The sequence below is a fragment of the Bemisia tabaci genome, chromosome 2, assembly GCF_918797505.1.
Source record: "Bemisia tabaci chromosome 2, PGI_BMITA_v3".
Taxonomy (NCBI): domain Eukaryota; kingdom Metazoa; phylum Arthropoda; class Insecta; order Hemiptera; family Aleyrodidae; genus Bemisia; species Bemisia tabaci.
The window spans coordinates 48347824-48367132 of NC_092794.1; the positions used below are offsets into that span (position 1 = coordinate 48347824).

Here is a 19309-nt window from a genome sequence, read left to right on the forward strand (position 1 = left end):
ACCGCCTGATTTTCAGTGAGAGAAAGCTCTCTCAACGCTCACTTTATAATTTGCTCGGTTATAATTTTGACGGTCCAGAGCTCGGCTAATTAATTTGGATTCCCTCTCTCGCTTTTACATCGAGTCATGTCCGTGGAATATGATGACAGCCACCGATTTTTCGCTCGTTAATGGCCTATCAAGTCCGTCGGGTGCTATGCTACCATTGCAGGAGCTGCAAACTCGAGCCAAATCGCTTGAAAATTAGTTCCCGCCCCAATTCCGAGAGCCAAGCTGTTCACTGCTGTACTGAGGAAGAACGCCGTATGAAAGTTCGAGAGTAGCCAAATTTCTCCGGATGAAACATATACCTACTTTTAAGGAAAGTTATAGATCATCTCCTTTGAAATTCCCAGACGTTTTAGTTTAAACTGCGAACAAAATTGTCTGAAAAAATGGAAGAAGAATATTCACAACTTTCTCAATAAATTCGTATTTTATCGGAGGGAATTTGGCAACGCCTGAAGGTTCATACGGCGTTTTCTCTTAGCACAACAGTACAGGAAAATGGACTAGGACGATGAAGTTGACCCCTTTCTGGGAAACTATACAACTATAAAAGCAATCAAGTCATTGAAATTAAATTAATTGAGGGGCTTGGAGGACAAGGCACATAAGTGCAGTTTCTAAAAAAAATTAGATGCTTATTTGAAGTAAAACAAGGCTTACTGCACATTCTGTGAAAAATTCGCTCCAAAATTCCAATTTTTAAGCATCGAAAAGTCAGTTTGAACTTTTTTCCGCGATAAGGATCCATGTAATTTCGAAACTTCAAACACGTGCTCCTCGAAATAGCAAAAATTGCACTTATGCACCTTCTCTTCCGAGCCCCTCAATTCTATATACTTTCATAAAGTTAAGTTAATCCGCAATTCGAATTCAATAATTCGAGGGCACATCTTTGAAATAAGACCAATACAGCAGGACAGTTTAAGACTTCTTGCAAAACTAGATATTCTCAATTTGAAGTTGGCTTTTTTCAAAACTTTATTTGAAAAAAAAATGAAGCTACGATGAAACTTTACACATTTGTGCCATTAGTTCCTCCATACAGGAAGGTACATACTGTCATGAATGGGCCAAAACCGGCGGTTTCTAGCTGCAAAGTGGATCAAGTTCAACACAAAGACCATTGACCTTTGAAATTCATTGATGTGAGATGGATAATAATTTTCGCAAAAATTTGAAAGTCATTGAGCCTTGGTCGAGGGGATGTAGGGCTGAATGGGAGATAGAATGACCCTTCCTATAAATAGATTCCCGAAATTGAAAAGAAGGGACGCGCTGAGGATACTAAATTTCGAGGGTGATGACAAAGAATAAGTCACGAAAACCCTCCGTAACTTCCGCGGGAAACTTAGCAGAGACACGTGCGTAAGTGGATAAAGTTAAAATTATCACGTTTAATTTTTGACGACATGCTGCTTACATCATGCCATCGAGTAAGCACGTAAGTTTTAAGTCGAAACTCAATCAATTTTTGGCGATATTTTTCCATTATGCTCCTTTCTTCCTCCGTTAATTTTGGTTAGGAGTTAATTTCAGTAATTTTCGTTGCACTAATTGGGTTTTAGGTACGTGAAATTTTTAGTCATATCAGTCATTTTACCAAATGACTAGGCAGTTAATCAATTTTTTTTCATTTTTTTTTATTTTTTATTTTTTTTAATGACCTTCACTGATAAAAACCACAGGCGACTGTGTTTTTCAATTTTTCCCCCGATCCTTCTTCCGAGACTCAGTACAATTCCTGAAAATTTGCGGTTCTCAGAAGATTACGCAAAAGTCTTCATTGGTTTATCTGCTTATAGGGCCGGTAAAATTGCTGTTCCGACAAAATGTAACATTTGAGGGGCTTGGAGGACAAGGCGCATAAATGCAGTCGTTGCTATTTTGAGAAATACGTGTTTGAAGTGTGGATCCTTATGGCGGAAAGAAAGTTCAAACAGACTTTTTGATGCGTAAAAATTGGACTTTGGAAGCGAATATTTCACAGAGTATGCGTTAAGACTAGTTTTACATGAAATCATTAATATCTCAATGTTTCAAAAACTGCACTTATGCGCCTTGTCCTCCAAGCCCCTCATTTATACCTAGGCATTTGACAAAATTCCTGATTTGATTATTTGCCTTTACACATACTATATCATAATTCACACCATGTCTAATGATCAATTGGGCAAAAAAGTGACATTTTTTAAAATGGTCTTCACCGATAAAAACTACAGGTGACCGTTTTTTTCGATTTTTCCCCAATCCTTCGTCCGAGACTCGCAGTACAACCCCTGATAATGTCCGGTTCTCAGGAGATCACCCATCTTCATTTGTTTCTGCTTACTGGGCCGGTAAAATCGCTGCTCATAATCAGACGAAAAGACACATTTATAATTTTCAAAGTGGTGGGGGCCCCAAGGCAATTGCCCCTGCACTGGTTCAAATGGACAAAACCCGATGGCAGGACTCTAGGCGATCCAAGAGCTGCGTCCAAGAGATCAGCTGCCGCAGCGCACCAGTCCACGAAGCCGCATTCGCCGCGCGGCCAGCTCCGTGGCCCTATTCCGCAACGCTCTGCCTCTACCTCGCCGTGGCCGCTTCAGCCTTCCTCGCTCCTCCGACTCACTTTCTTCCTCATTCAAAGAGCTATCACCCACCAGGAAGGTCAAACTTTCCATCTCCGTACCTTTTTCCAGTCCATCGCGCGCTGTAGCCCTCGCATCAGTGCAACCGCGAGTTTCCCCGCGTTTTTCGGATTAGTTCGCCGCGGACCAGTGGCTCAAAGTTTACCTGTGGTATGTACCCAATCGGATTATTATTCGTTGGTTTTGGGTGGAAGAAGTCGTTCTTACAAGTGTTTTTTTTTTTGGTGGCAGTTTTATGCACCTGTTCTGACGATTGCGCACGAAAATTTCGTCGAAAAATCAGTGTTGATGGTGTGATAGATTTGGAAGAAGAGCGAGGCTTTAAAAAAAAAAAAATACTGAAAATTTTAATTAAGAGACATTTTCAGCAAAAACCCGTCGAATGTTTCCTCCGCAAGTTTTTTTTCTCTTTTCACTTTTAATTTTACGGTTTGACAAAATCAAATTTAGATAATAATATTTTAAACCGTGTTAACAAAAAAATAAAATAAAATTAATTACTTGGTAGGTTCTGACTGATTTTTATTAGTTTTGCTGTAGGGACTAATTACCAAAGTGTTTAATGGTACTAGAGCCCACGATGTAGTATTTGCACCCAAGACTTTTTTTCTCGTTAGTGGAATTAAATATTCCCTATTTGAGAAAAGTCGCTATTCAATTTGTCCAAAGGTTGAGCAGGCTGTTCCTCCTTTTCCTCTTTTCTCTTCATTTGTTCCTACTTTCCCCATCTTGTTTTTCTCCTTGTTTCATCTTCATTTTGTTTAGTAATTTCTTATTTACAAATAAATAAAACTACCTATTTTGTTGTCATAATATCAAAATTCTAGAAGCTCTAAGTGTAACTCCACTATAATTTTCAAAAGAACGCAGACCAACTTAAACGTGTAATACTTGTAAGAAAAAGTTGGAAATCGATGCGTGTAGTGTTCTAATAAAAAAAAAATCGAGAAGACAAGATATTTTAAAGAAACTGTAAAAGTCACGACTATAAGTAATTTTTACGCTTTCTGATATAATGCACGACTAAATAGCAATACTTTTTTTAAAAAAGTATATTACCGGCTTAAAATGACTTCCTTTTGATTCCATTATAAAAATGATAGAAACAGAGGGAAGTGAACCCAAAGACTGTCTCACTGCAATGGACTCTTCATACTTAACGAAATAAATTTTCACAAAATTGTCATTCCGCATCCAATATTTTCATATTAAAGCACTCTCCATAATGGAGCCGTAATTCAAAGATAGATTTTGTCCACAAAATCTAAGGTTGATAACCGGGACCCAAATATAGTTATGAGATCCGTAAAAGCATAAAATAAGGTATTGCTGAAAGAAGGAAACAATGAGGTAAAGTGCCTTTTATAACCATTTTAGTCATGGGATGATCATGACGGTATATGATACGATAAACGTTGCGCATAGGTTGTGACTCCTTGATGCAACTATTCGTGCTCTAAGGATGTCCTCGTTGCATACACAGATGATTGAAGGCGCTGTGGTTTCTCTTACCCAGGCGGCGGCTGCGCGAGGGACGCGCGCCAATGATAAAGGCACTATTTTTAGTGGGGAAAAACATGAAAGAAAATTTCATGATTAAAGTGATCACGATAGAACAGAGATCATCTGTTGAGATGATTTTAATATACAACGAAAACATTTTTTAGGGTGCACTTACGCAGAATGGTCGAGACACACAACTTTGAATATTTTAAATTTTAATATTTAGGAGGTGGTAGGGGGAGGGGGCTGGAGAAATGGACCTGATCAATTCACGATATTAAAACTGGCAGCGCTGTAAATTATGGGTACCCGGGTAAATAATTGAGTTCAACACAGAGCAAGAGCGTATGACATAATTTGTAGCGCGTAACACTTCCGATGGATTCTCAGCCGGTTCTCTTCAACGTGTGTCGCAAACAGAGTTAAAATTTACTCTCGTCGGGATTAAGTTATTTTGTAGACGTGATTTTTTTCTCTTCTTTTTCTTGTATTACATTTGTTTGTACATGACGAAGGCAATTTGAATATCGATGGCTGAACAGTGGAATCGCGTACCTCCGTTTGCGACGTAGCAGACTTCCTGTCATACTTTATTTTTTTCGATATTTTTCTTCTCTATGGGAAGAATATTCTGTGAAAATTTCAAGCCACAATGTTGCTTCGGTTTCCTTTTAAAAAATAAAATAGGAGCGGAGATTTTCAAACACCGCAACCGATACACGCACTTTTGCAGTTTCACCATCGATATACTGCCGTGCTAAGGAAGAACGCCGTATGAACATTCGAGAGTTGCCGAATTTCCTCCGGTAAAATGATTATTGTAGGGTAAAGTTGTGCCTTTTTCCTTGAAATTTTCCGGAAATTTGTGTAAAATTGCGAAAACATTTATTTGAAACCCTTGACGAGAAACATTCATAAATTTACTAGGAAATTAAATTTTTATCAAAGGAAATTTGGCAACGCCTGATAATTCTACGGCGTTTTTACTTATTACGGCAGCATAGTAAGTTTAATCACTTAGCACGACAGTATTGTCGGACATTATTTCGATACTCTTTGATTTTTACCCATTGTGCGCTGGTCCTGCGCTTGTGCCAATGCAGACTCTTCATGCTCGGGAGTACTAACCTGGACTGGAACAACCATAAACTTCCTCATACATAGGCGCAGGCGTGTAACGGTCAGACATCAGAACGTGCCTTTTGTATTTTGTCGATGAAAACATTACGTTATCGGGCTACTAGATTTACTTCCATTTTACTGACACTTGACAAGAACGTGCGTAACAACACTCTGCAGTGAACCCTGTCCTTCGTATATTTTAATGATTTTCCGGGCTCATATCAATGTGTACTTACGCCCTTATGTCAGCCAAGCGACGATTGTACTGACACTTGACAGGAACGTGCGTAACGTAACCTAGATCCTTCTTACGTCTACGTTCTTCCCCACCCCCCCTCCATCTTTACTGTCTGGTTTATCGACCCTTATTTTGAGTGCTTTCAAAGGGAAAAATAAACCCCATACAGGGTGTGCAGTTTTTTTTCTGTAAAAAAAACATAAATAAAAAATTCCGACTATAAAACTTTCATGTCACGTATCTCGTCTAGAGCGTTTTAAAATTTCTGCTCCAATTTTATTTTTTTGAAACATAAAAAATCCATAACATTAATTGAAGTTTTCACAGAATTTTCCTCGTACAAATTAAATTAAAACTTTTGTTTGAAAATATTATGAAAAATCGGAGATTTTGAAAAGTCACAATGGAGATACGCATCTCTCGATTTGGAACATTGATATTTCAATGAATGTCGTCATTAACATTAACTCTATTTTTTTGTTGCAGGAGTGTGATTCTCGCTGTGAATGATGAGTGGCTCTTGAAGAAAAATTGTTCCATCATAACGCTAAACTCTTAGGTAAGTTTAAGTCCAGTAAAATTCTGTAAAACGTTCTTTAAAGAAATTAAGGCCCGTGAACTGGTGACCAGATTTGTCATGTTTATTGTTTATACCATGGTTTTTATTACCTTTGGTCTGATGGGTCAGCGGCCGAGTATACATCAAAGCTATCGTGTCAAGGATCATTGACGGACCTAAGAAGTTGGTTCCATTATTTTCTCTCCATTTAAACCCATGGAAATGAATCGGATCTTGGAGAAGCAAGATCAGTGGCGTGGTGTGAATAATCGATTATTGATACTTCTCCATTTGGCGCTATGATAAAGAATCGATTATTAAGGCGTTCGCTGCGAACACTCTGTTTATCGATCCTTTTCCATGGGTTTAAATAGCAGATCAATCGATACATCGCAAAACACGCCACGCCACTGAGCCAGATGCTCCGTAAAGAATCGATTACTCAACACAGACTTAAATGAAGAGGAAACCATGATGCCAACTTGCTGGATTCATGTCTTGCTACTAGATTTTCTGAAAATCATAAACAGCTAGACCACATTTTGCAAGGGAACTCCTATTTCTGGCACATCAATAAAATCACCTCTGCACAAGGACTCTAATTGTGCATATGTTGGTTTTAAAATGAGCCAAAAAAATAGTGCCTCAGGTCCACGCAACATGTCAGTGACATGTCAGTTCGCCTTCAACTAATAATGTAGGCAACATAGGCTCCCGCATGGTCGAGTAGTGGTATCATTGTGAAAAATCATGGCTCGGTTCACACACGGACGTAAAGAAGTGATTCTACCGCTTTAATAGCTCGCCTGCAATTCCAACTCTAGGCAATAGAAACTCTCACATTTTACCATTGAAAAATATTAATATTTTTAAGTGCATCGGTCTAAAAAAACAATATTATTTGGTCCCTTTTTATTTTTTGATGAACGAATGATGATACTGTGCCACAGAGACAAAAATTAATAATTAACGAAAGTTATTTTTTCAACCGAAGAACTTCAAAACGTCGGCCCTTTTCAGTAAACAATGTAAATTATTTTTATTTATTAATTTTACAATGCTGTATTGCCAAAACGAGCTATAAACTCAAAGCTAAAACTTTCACCAGAGGTATGTCTCATCATACGGGTTCGTTTAAGGACTTTTAGGCGACATTCAAACGAATCCCTGAGCTTTCCGAAAAAGGGGCTTTTTTGACAGGCTCCTTAATAAATGAGAATACTTCCCTGGTAAAAATTGGCAGTAGAATCTGTGTTCCAAAATACCACAGACCTACAGCCGGCTGTAAGATTTCCAATAGCTTCTATAGCCGGCAACACAATTTCTTATAGCCTTTTATAGCCGATGGCGAGTAAGCAACAGCCTGGCAATAAAGTGTATGCTGAACGTTACTAATTACGGATGCCAGGATTTAGTGAGTTTTTGGACTACCGCTCTCTTTTTGGGCCGTAGTATCTCGATGTATTTTGCGAGGAAAGCTCCATACTTTTGGAGGATGCCTGTCATTCTTAATATGCTGGACCTCCCTCAATTTCGTATGATAATGTGCAATACCTATGGTGTGAAATGGTTGCTTCAAGCGCCGTGGTACGCTGAGGCGCGGCGCGGCGGGCGGGCAGCCAGCGCGGAACGCGCATTGGCGCCTACAAACCTAACAGGGATACTTCACGCATTGCGCAATGCGAGAAGTATCCCTGTTAGGTTTGTAGGCGCCAGTGCGCCACCGCTCCGCTTTGTGTTAGGCTCTAATATTTAATCTCGTGGAGTCAGCGTTTTTCAACTCATGACTTTGAAATGTTTGCACACTCTGTATGGATTATTCTCATTTTAATTGATGAAAAAAAAGTATGTATGAAAATATAATGTGCGTTTTGTAAATATTAAGGTGATTCCGTACAAACTTCAGGATTTACAAAGCACACGAATTTCTACACAATTTCTTATAGCCTTTTATAACCGATGGCGACAAAGCAACAGCCTGGCGATAAAGTGTAAAGCCCGGCGATAGGAACTATAGCCCGGCTTTATAATTTTTTATCGCTTCGTGTAGCCCAGCCGTAAGATTCTTTCCACTTTCTACAGCCAGCTATATGATTTTCTATCGCCTTCTTCAGTCGGCTATAAGAACTCCTACGGTATTTTGAAACGCAGCTCGTATCGCCAATTTTTACCAGGGTTGGTATAGTTGCAAAATCTCTGGCAAAACACTCTCGTACAAACTCCTTGATGCCAAATTGTTCATAATTATGCTTCTCGTTACAGTGTCACGGACGTATGAGAGTTCGAGGATTCATCACAACTTGAGACCTCGGAAGCAATGATATTTCGCTTCAACTCAGGACTTCATAAATAAGTAACAAAATCAGCGAAAATGGGGTCGTGCATGGATTACAACAACTATGACGGTCTAACCGACCTGTCAACGACCAAGCTTTGCGGTGCTGTTCATGGAAGTCTCATCCAAGAATTCTTCGCTGGGAAGAGCGTTTTCATCACTGGCGGAACTGGTTTCGTCGGGAAAGCTTTAGTAGAAAAACTCCTGCGATCATGCCCTAAGTTGGATAAAATATACCTTTTAGTTCGACCAAAGAAGGGAGTTCATCCCAAAGTAAGACTCACCGAACTGTTAAAGAACTCGGTAAGTTTTTGAATAGGTACCTAGTTTTATTACAGAACGAAAAATTTAATGGCTTGCGGAAATAATATATTGCAGCTGCTCGTGGCTGAAACGTATCTAGATAAAGACTCATTCACCAATTATCCGCAAAAGAGCGTATTACCTAGTGAGAGTGTATATTTTACGGAACGCTTTATGATTTGGTCATTTTCGGTTTCTTTCCAGGTCTAATAATGACCTAAATAAGGGTCTGGGGCCGATTTTAGCGAAAAATAGGGAATTTTTTGCATCCGACCGCAAACCTGCAAAACCCGCATTTTTCGCCAAAATTGCCCTTCAGACCAATCCCATTCATGTATTAAAGAGACCGAGAATGTCCCAATCATGATGCACTCCGCAAAATATACATTTTCAATGAGCAAGAAATCGCTGAGTTGAGGAAATTTGTCGGTCAAAAGCGGCTCTTGGCTATACGCATAAACGGGGTGAATAATTTTCTTGAAGGATGGTTTCAATATTATTTCATAGCCAGTATTATAGACCATATCTTTACTTAAATAAAAAGCAAAAACGATTTTTTGGCTCTACTGGAAAGTAGTGTGCCTATTTCCTTTCTCCCAAAAATCAACATTTTGAAATGGGGACTCCCCACTTCTGACACGCGTAACTAGCGTTTCCTCTCACTTATAACGGTGTAAAGGTTCATAAAATTTTGCTGCTCTAGGCCTCGACTAGAAATAGACTCGTCTCGTTGAAATTCGTCGATTTTTTTTTTTTTTTTTTTTTTTTTTTTTTTTTATTATTACTAGTATTAAGTGACCTTTCACAAGAAAATATACACTTTTTTTCTAAATTTGAATAAGGTAGAAAATACAAACGACCGAGTAGTTTGTAACTTATCTAAACATGTGAGTGTTAAAAAGTATTAAAATTAATGGCTCAAACCAAGGGGCTGGCCAGTTCCCACGGTTTCACCCGTTTGAGGCGTCTGTACTCATTTGAGTTATCTAGTAATAATAATGCCTCTGTATCGGGGTGGTGATGGAGTCTTCTCTCATAGTTTGTTGCAACTTTAGATTGGGGTGGTGATGGAGTCTTCTCTCATAGTTTGTTGCAACTTTAGATTGGGGTGGTGATGGAGTCTTCTCTCATAGTTTGTTGCAACTTTGGTGAAATTCGTCGATTCGCGCCAAAAAATACAGGATTGGGAACTTTTTGATGCAGGTGTTCGACCGAGTGCGAGCGGAGTGCCCGGCGTCGATCTTCGAGAAGGTGATCTGCATCGAGGGCAACGTCACCGAGGCGGGCCTGGGGTTGGCCATCGAAGACAAAGCCACGCTCATCTCCAACGTCAACGTCGTCTTCCACTCGGCGGCCACCGTCAAGTTCAACGAGGCCCTCCCCTCCGCCGTCGATCTCAACACCCGCGGGACCAAACGCGTTATCGAGCTCTGCCACTCCATATACAAACTTGAGGTAAGCCTTTAGCTTCCCCCAAAATCCCCCGATGGATTCCGTTTCCTTCGTTAACGTTGCGTTGTGTCAACGTCATGGTGTCAACAAACAGGATTCTAAGTTTTCGTTGACAACATGATCATCGAAAAATAAAAAATTCTAACTCGAGCGCCATGTAAACGAAACAAAAGGCATGCGCCAAGACCTGATGATACGGTACACCGTTAAAAATCGATAGGTGAAATTCGGTGCTGAAGTCTACTCTATACAGGGTGATTCAGAGTTAAGCGGCCAAAGGCGAAGCTTATCTCCTCAGTCCATTGCAACCACCCGCTTTCATCATGAGGACTTTTCTATTTACAGCCCTGCGGGCTGATTACTGACATTGATAGACAAAGCTATAGACGAAGAACACAAAGGGAAAACGGAACCGTCCTGTTGGTTGAATCTGAACGTGGTTCTTATGGACTGAGGGAGAGGGGGTTAATGAACTAACTATGTGGTTTCTTCTAGGTTGCCACGCTAGTTAGTGTATTACTTACTCCTTGTTTTATTTGTCTATAGCGTTGTCTATCAATTTCAATAAGCAGCCTGCTATCATGATTAGTTTACTGCATACCACTCATTTCCACTGTTATGCATGTTAAGGTTAGCTATAGTTCATAAGCGGTTTCAGATACTTCAAACGGGAACTCAAACTTTCAAGAAGGGTAGAGGGGTCCAAGGGGCTTCCCCTAGAATATTTTGGAAATTTTAAAGCGTTATGATGCATTTTGATTCAAGCCACGAATAATTATCAAATGTAAGAGCCCTCCCTTCTTCTTTCTTTCTTCCTCCAAATTTTCTGGCAAACGGCGGGGGGGGGGGGCGTATGCCCCTACGCCCCTCCCCTCGAACCCGCCTATGTTGTCATTTGATTTTCCTGACTGACATTTTGATGGATCAGGCATTGGTGCACGTCTCGACGGCGTACTCGAACGCGGACAAGCGGGAGATCCAGGAGGTGGTCTACTCGCCGCCGGGGAACCCGAACCATGTAATGGAATGCTGCGAGAACATGCCGCAGGAGATGCTCGACTTGATCGCTGAGAGGATCCAGAAGAACCACCCCAACACCTACACCGTTACCAAAGCCATGGCCGAATGGCTCGTCGCCGAGCAGGCTAGAACTCTCCCCACCGCCATAGTTCGTCCCAGCATCGGTGAGTTCAATCATAAGATGTGATTCAGGCTAAATTTTGCAATCAGGAGCTACAATTTCTGGCTCAGTTTAAAAACAACGTATGTACCATTAGTTTCCCTATGCGCATACGTGTTTTTACAGATGAGCCAGACTTTGTTGTTCCCTATTAATTGCAAAATGTAGTCTGTTTAAAACATGTCGACGGTGAAACTACCAAACCACGTATCTCGGTTTGCGACGTCGCAGACTTCCTGTCATACTTTATTTTTTAAATGAAAAACTACTTAACGTCCAGTCTTGAAAATTTTTGTGATTTTTCCTCATCGTGCGTAGAAAATTCTGTGAAAATTTCAAGGAATGATATTGATTTGGTCTACTTCAAAAAAAATAAAATGCGAGCGTAGATTTTTAAACAGCGCAAACGAGATACGTGGTTTGGTAGTTTCACCGTCGATGTTTGTGTTATATGGAACTATGTGCAGCAGTGGTGTCAGTAGCCATGTTTGCAGACGTCAAGTTTAAAATTGGGGAGTGGGTGACTTTTTTTTTTTTTTTTTTGATGGGCAGTTAGCGTAAATCCACCAAAGTATAACCTATTTTCCCTCGGTGATATTCTCCTCCACCCCCTTTCGTCTTTTCTGCCCAATTCCTTTATCCCCCCATATCCCCCCCCCTTCCCCCGGTTTTTTGTTCTGAAAAAGGAGACAAAACTACTGATTATAGCCTCAATTGTCTTTAGAGGCAATTTGAGGCAAAATTTTCCGGGGGAGGCTCCCCGAACACCCCCTGAGAACCCGCGGCTGTTTTAAGGGGGGGTGCGAAATAATAGAATAGGGGGGTAGCTCGTCAAGTACCTAGGGGGGAATAACATAATGACACTGATGTACGTAGGGTATGGGTGCAACATAGTTCCTTTTAGCATGAATACGTTCAAAACAAACGTCCAATACTGTATCAATAGGGGTTTACGGAGCCGCACTTTCATGCTACTTGGTATTAAATTGTCATCCTAGAAGGAAGCGTTGACCCCAGCGCGGGACACGCAACTGACCGCTCATTGATCTAGTCTCGACAGGTGTCCGGACAGTGCTGTCGAGCTTGGGGAAAAACGCTGTATGAGCCCTCAGACGTTGCCGAATTTACCTTGATGAACTGCGGATTTCTGGGGAAGCTTGTAAATATTTTCCTCCCGATTTTTCAGACATTTTCATCCTCAATTTTTTATAAAATACCTATAAGTTTCTGGAAAACGTATTCATAACCACCCTCAAAAATACACAATTAATTACGGGAGACTTGGCAACATTCGAATGTTAATACGGCCTTTTTCCTTGGCACTGTAGAGTGCTATCGTGCAAGCAGAGAACGCCGCATGAACCCTCGTGCGTTGACGAATTTTCCTTAAGATGACACGAATTTTCAGGAAAGCTTGTGAATGTTTTCTGTTAAATTTTTCAGAGAATTCTCAGAGATCATTTCTCAGGTCATAGGACTAGATCTGATCGTCGAACCGTGTAAAAATGGATCTATTGCTTGCTGGATATAATCAGAGATTCAATATTTTATAACACTTTATAAAGTGCAATTGTTTAGTGAAATTTCATGATATTTCATGAAATACTGTGGAATTTAATGAATTTTCTGAGAACATCTGCAACGGACTCAGTATGACACAAAACGCAAAGAAACAGGAAACTATTCATTTGAAAATTTTGAAGAAGAAGAAGAAGAAAGAGGAAGAATAATAATATAAATCACGAGTCAAATTTCAAAGTATGTTGCGGGTTGCATACGTAGTCCCTGAAAAATCGTTGAAAAATAAATTCCTTTTTTCAGCAAAATAAAACTACGCAAACTGATTGCGGTGGACGCACGGGTCATAAGATAGTATGCTGGAGTTTTTTAGCCAACGTGCGTTAAAAATTCAGCATAATCTCTGTATTAAGATTTTCAGCTTTATGCTGAATTTTTAATGCACGTTGGCTAAAAAAACTCAAACATAATAAAATGAAACTCCAAGAAATTTTACAAAATGGCATTTTTCAATTTATTTTGTATCTTTGGATATAATATCGTTACGCATCGTGTATTACATATCACGAAGCGCATAGAAACGGTAAACTCTTAATTTCAAAATTTCAACAAAAAATCATAAATCAAATTTCCTGCAAGATAGTTTCGGGTTGCAGGTGCAGTCCTTGAAAAATCGTTGAAATTTTGTGATAAATGAAATTTCACTTTCCAGAAATATGAAATTCCATATAATCTGACAAAAATTTATTCCTCGATTTTCACTTATCCGCAAAATGAAGATGAATTACTGAGATTTCATTCTGTTTCTCTGGATATAATATCGTTCGATTATGATTTCAGTGACTGCCGCTTGGCGGGAACCGATGCCCGGCTGGGTAGACAACATTTCCGGCATCACAGGCATCATGATGGAGATCGGCAGGGGCACAATTCGAAGTATAATCTGCGACCAAAAACTCGTCGTTGACATCATTCCCGTGGATTTCGTCGTCAACACCCTTATCGCCGTCGCTTGGCACACCGCTAAAAATAGGTAAACACTATCGTGCCTTATACGGAAACAAAGAGAGACCCTCTACTTAACTCCTGTCGTCAGGTGGAAACTTTTACTCTCGGGAATTTAACACCTCCTAATGGATCATTATAAAGGAGCAGCAGTCCTCACCCTTGTCGGCTGTTTACTTACCTACTAAGTGGATGATGAGCTTTGGGTGACTTAACGAACCCAACAAGTTTACCAAACTTAGGCTTGCTTGCAGGTCGAAATACTCAAAACTTCCACCATTGCCAATGGCCAAAAGGTTCTCTTTTTGTCTTTGATACCATATTAATTAGGGTATCTTTGAACAAGGGTGCAGAACTGCAGAACGTTCTTCAGTTTGCGCTCTCGTCAAAAAACATTGATTTTTCCTGCGCAAAATTATACAGATCGATCGGAGCAATGCAAGCAAAATAATTTCCGCGATTAGGATAATTTTGACAAAAAAATAAACACAGCGAAACAAAAATATAAGTAGATAATATGAACAAAACCTCTGCAGTTACCTACTTACACTAGTGTGCGAGCAGTCATTTGTATATTCTTATCAAAATCAAGGCAGAGTTTCAGTAAAAAGAACGGCGGGAATGCCCATTATCAGTGGCAGCAATGAAAGCCGCGCGCGCTCGCGTGACCTATGAAGCGCCTTCAACATCGTGGGAATACTTCATATGCTACACCGTTACACCTCGATCCGTTGAGCGAATTGCCTATGTGCGCTTCGCCTGCCGGAGTGGGCAATGGTGATCGAGCACATTTTCTACGCCTGGTTTCATGGTCTGAGATGGAAAATTTCACGAAAAATAAGAATTTGAAATTTGGTGGTGTCCTTTCCGGCGAAATTTCAAACTTGAGGCTATTCTTCATAAAATGTATGGCGCCTTCTTGACTAAAAGGAAGTTGCATGCATAGTTTCCTGTTAAGTAGAAACTTAAGGCTACCAATAGACAAAAGGATAATAATTATTAACACGTGAAAAATGTGAAATTTCAAGTGACACCTCGAGTCCAGCCACCGCAAATGAAGAAGAAAAAATAAGATATATTCTGGTTTTTCTTTTTCCTTTTATGAAGCACATGTGTCCGCTCACAATCAGGATTTTTTGAGGCAACTTCTGCCACCAGTCTCGGTGATAAGTCAGTTACATGTTTGTTAAATCAGTTACATGTGTTAAATCAGTTACATGTGTTAAATCAGTTACAGTTGTATGTTTTGCTATACAATATACACTTTACAGGGACCCGGGGGGGGGGGGGGGCAGCCCAACGTAAGTTTTAAAGGATATTTTTAGCTTCGCTCTAGATCTACCACTGGTAATCATCACAATGTATTTCATTTAAATAATTTGGTTTCCTTTGCATTTTTAAGATATTTCATGGCTTCTCATTAATTTTCTTTGCTCCCCATGTTGCGTTCGCGCAGGAGAGTGACGGATCGACCGGCCGTCTACAACTGCACTTCCGGGACCATCAACCCGATCAAATGGGAGGAGCTGGGAGTTATGACTCAGCGCCATGCTCTAATGGTACCCTCTCGGTACATCCAATGGTACCCAGGCTTCAGTTTCCGTACCAACAGACTAATCCATTGGATCTACGAGGCCGCTTTCCACTTCCTGCCCGCCGTTATCGTTGACGTCATACTTCGACTCCAAGGCTCGAAACCTATGTAAGTACCTTTGATACTTAATTTAAGAGTGTCTTTTTGTTGGATTTAATGACTTAGGCGTGGTATCGTAAAATTCAGAGTGAGTTGAGGTCAACCTATTTTTTAGGGAACTGGCCGAGTAAGCAGGCTTCTCAGTTCACACTTTTGGGCTCCCTTTTTTACCATCCTTTGAGATCGGAAAGGCACTCTTTCGGAGACATAACAAACGCTCTCTCTCCGATTTCTTCGGCAACTCTGCCTACAAAAATCCTGGATTCATGCAGGACTTCTAAATTATTATTCTCTAATCTAGGATTTTGTTCTTCATAATCAGTCCTAGGCATTTCCATGGCCAGCCTAGGAGTTATTGGTCCCCACTGTTCATAAATCTCATCGTGCTTTTTTCGAGCTATGTAGTTATTTCCTAAGAGATAAGGGGCGATTTCCTCCAAACTTTGGCCAAAGATACTCAGCGGTGGCCATTTCAGCCTAACTTTGGAGGTCCCATTTGGTTTTTCGTGAACCTTAATCCTATAATCGGAAGGGTCTGAAAAGGGTAAATAAATTGATAGCCAGTCTTTGAATGTAAGGAAGCCGATTATTTTTTTTTGCAATTTTTTAAAGAAAGCTTCATATCGATGGCCAAAGGGCGAAACTGCGCATCTTCATTTCGGTATTTCAAACTGTCCACTCTTACCTATTTTATTTTCTTCGAGGAAAACCGAGTCAACTATAACTAGCATGAAAGTTTTACAGAATATTCTGCTAACCGAGAAAAAAAAATTGGGGAAGTCTTCGGCAAATTACGTTGATTAGTTTTCCAGAGAGATGAAGTATGACAGGAATTATGTGAAGTTGCAAGGTAAGATACGAAGTTTCGCACTTTGGCTATCGATATACCTAGTATTTAATGCACTTAGTTTCTTCTTGCTAAGGTCAGAAAAAAAAGATACGCTCTGGAAATGATCTTGACATTGGTCTCTTCGTTTTTTAACCTGCCTACTGAGATGTCGAAAAATTTTGAATTTAAATTTAAATTTTTTCAAAGAACTTTTGTTGATGTTTTGCATGAATTTTATTTCCTCCTAGAATGCTGAAAATATTCAAGAAATTTAAAATGGCTGCGAAGACTGGAGAGTTTTTTGCGCTGAATGAATTCAATTTCGATAACAGAAACTTGGGTCAACTGATCAAAGAAATAGCCTCATCGTCGGATCAGCCGAACTTTGAGGTGGACGTAGCGAAAATAGGATGGGATTCTTACGTTAAACAGTACATGCTTGGAATAAGGAAATTCGTGCTCAAGGATCCGCCAGAGACCATCCCTGGCGCCAGAAGAAAACTGTACAGGTTCGTCTTTCATCTTTTTTTTTTTTTTTTTTAAATTAAAGGAGTCATAAGTCTTTTTCTTTCTTTTTCCTTTCCCTTTTCTTTTTCCCAAATCGCGTTTTACGTAGACAGAAAATCACTGTCGATAGGTCGGCCGCAATTTTTATGCTAGGCGCCTTGATGCAACTGTACGTGCGTAAGGGCTGTCTATACCTTGCATTTGCTTATATGCTTGCATAACCACAAAACTGAAGGCGCGCTTTCTACTCTTGAGTATGCGCCTAGCCGCCTTGACGTTGAAATAGTCGGCAGTGTTCTGACCGGAAATAATTCTTATTTCCTTTTTCTATTCTGCTTTTTGCTAAGCTTAGTCTTGTCATGAAAAAATATTGAAGTGTGCTGACGACGTAGCCATCTTGAGATAATAAAGTGCCATGATGGCCATGATGTAAAAATTACATCGGCTCATTAGTCAAGACACAGACACAGCTTTGCCAAACGCACACTCAGAGAAATTGTAAAACTGATGAATACCTTGGTAGCTTCTATGATGAATAAAATATTTTTTTAAAAAAAGTGAGGAAAGAAGGGGAGGGGAGAGAGCAAAATGATGCAAAATTTTATGAAATTTTAAAGAATGAAATTTCAAATGATATTGATAAATTTCATGATTTTTTTTTCCTAAAACTTCATCAATGAACTCAATATGCCATGAAACTCATAGAAACAATGAAATCTTAATTTTGAAATCTGAAGAAAAAATGAAAAAATGAGTCTTTTGAAGTTTCTTCTCGGATTCTGAGATACGTGTTGCGGCTTGCATAAGCAGCCTCCAAGAAATTAATTTTTCACCCTTCAGCAAACTGAAATTTCATTGAATTTCTTCCTGTGAAATTTCATTTTGCATCTCTGCACACATGGCTCAACTTTTCTTAATCTGCATCGGAACTGCAAATACTTGCTGTGACGTAGAAATGTGCATTCCTCTATTCGTAACCCTGATTCTGTATTTTCTTTCTAACATTTTTTGCACTTGACTTATCACTGATTTTTTTTTTTTACATCGCAGGTTATACTGGTTCCACCGTTTAGTCCAGGTTCTGATTCCGGCTGGAATACTCTTGAATTTGAGATTTACTGGATGATGCGTGCCTCCCTGAGGCCAGCCTGGACGCAAAATCTCTGTGTGTTTCAGATATTATCAAATTTCCAGCATTTTGATGAACAAATTCAGTTCAAAAATAAAGGAAAAAAGTAACAACAATGTTTTTCAAACATGAAAATAATCTGCTATGTACAAAATTGCAAGGAGCTTGATTAGTCTCGCTTGATCATTCCTATTTTTAAATTTACCATTTTACCAAATAATTTAGTTGTATTATGAAAGAGCAATATCCAGAAAGAACAATTGGTCGGTACAAGAATTACCATATGAAACCAAGTAGCCTTACATACTTATCCCTGCTTGCTTGTTCAGTTTTCCTAGTTTAATTTTAAGATATAAACATGAGACTCTATCCAATTCTGGTCGATTTGAGTTTTAAGACTTTAAAATAATGGCAGAACCTTTGTGAATCTGCAGTAAATACATGTGTCCTTGCGCTTGCACCATGTAAACACACCTTTATGCGTACATTATGAGAGCTTTTGGGTTATTCCCATTACTTGATACAAATTATTGGAATTATTTTTACAAAATACATAGGTATGCTCCCTCGGCATACAATTTTTCAACTATCTATTGAATCTATTTATTTGTTATTACTGTAGCCCTTAAAAGGTGCCTCAAAGATTGTGACAATATATTTGCCATTCCTGAATTAAATAAAATGTTTTAATGACTGAAACTATAAGTTTTTTATTACTGCCACCTAGCATATTTTTTAAGGATCACCAAAATGGTCCATACCTGAAAGGTATTCACAAGATTTGCACCCAGTTCTACTTAAAAAATAGTCAGTTGGATGGATCTCCCAGCAATTAAAAAGAATTGAACTTGATGGTTATTTTTTACTTAATCTCCAGGGTTCAATATATATTGAGATGTGTTTCATTTTATTACTCACAATCAAAATAAGGCTCTTTTTATTTTATTTACACGCAATACACAACACTGCCATGCTAAGAAAGAATGCTGTATAAACATTCAAAAGTTGCCAAATTCTCCCTGATACAACATGCATTTTTGAGGAGAGTAATGCATATTTTTCCATACAATGATATTTTAGATTAAATTGCAAACAAAATTGTCTGAAAAATTTGGGGGGAAAAAAAAATTCCACAATTTTACTGATGAATTATTTTTCATTAAAGGAAGTATGGCAATGTCTGAAGGCTCATACAACGTTCTTCCCTAGAACCACAGCATGGAGAAGATTGTTTGCTTGGTGCAGAATGTGCAGAATT

General features: G+C 39.3%; 1 protein-coding gene across 2 annotated transcripts; it reads left to right on the forward strand.

Annotated features, from left to right (window-relative positions):
- The first annotated feature begins 1785 nt into the window (after window positions 1-1785).
- LOC109044157 (putative fatty acyl-CoA reductase CG5065) lies at window positions 1786-18097 on the forward strand. Of its 2 annotated transcripts, XM_019061718.2 has the most exons (9): window positions 1786-2828; window positions 6028-6100; window positions 8363-8738; window positions 9942-10193; window positions 11119-11374; window positions 13729-13921; window positions 15350-15595; window positions 16664-16924; window positions 17973-18097. In XM_019061718.2, exons 3-9 carry the CDS (start codon window positions 8472-8474, stop codon window positions 18046-18048), a joined length of 1551 nt encoding a protein of 516 aa, XP_018917263.1. In that variant the 5' UTR covers window positions 1786-2828; window positions 6028-6100; window positions 8363-8471; the 3' UTR covers window positions 18049-18097. The 2 variants fall into 2 exon arrangements, with proteins under 2 accessions (XP_018917263.1, XP_072153583.1); XM_072297482.1 differs by lacking the exons at window positions 1786-2828; window positions 6028-6100 and having other exon boundaries at window positions 7191-8738.
- Window positions 18098-19309: the final 1212 nt, after the last annotated feature.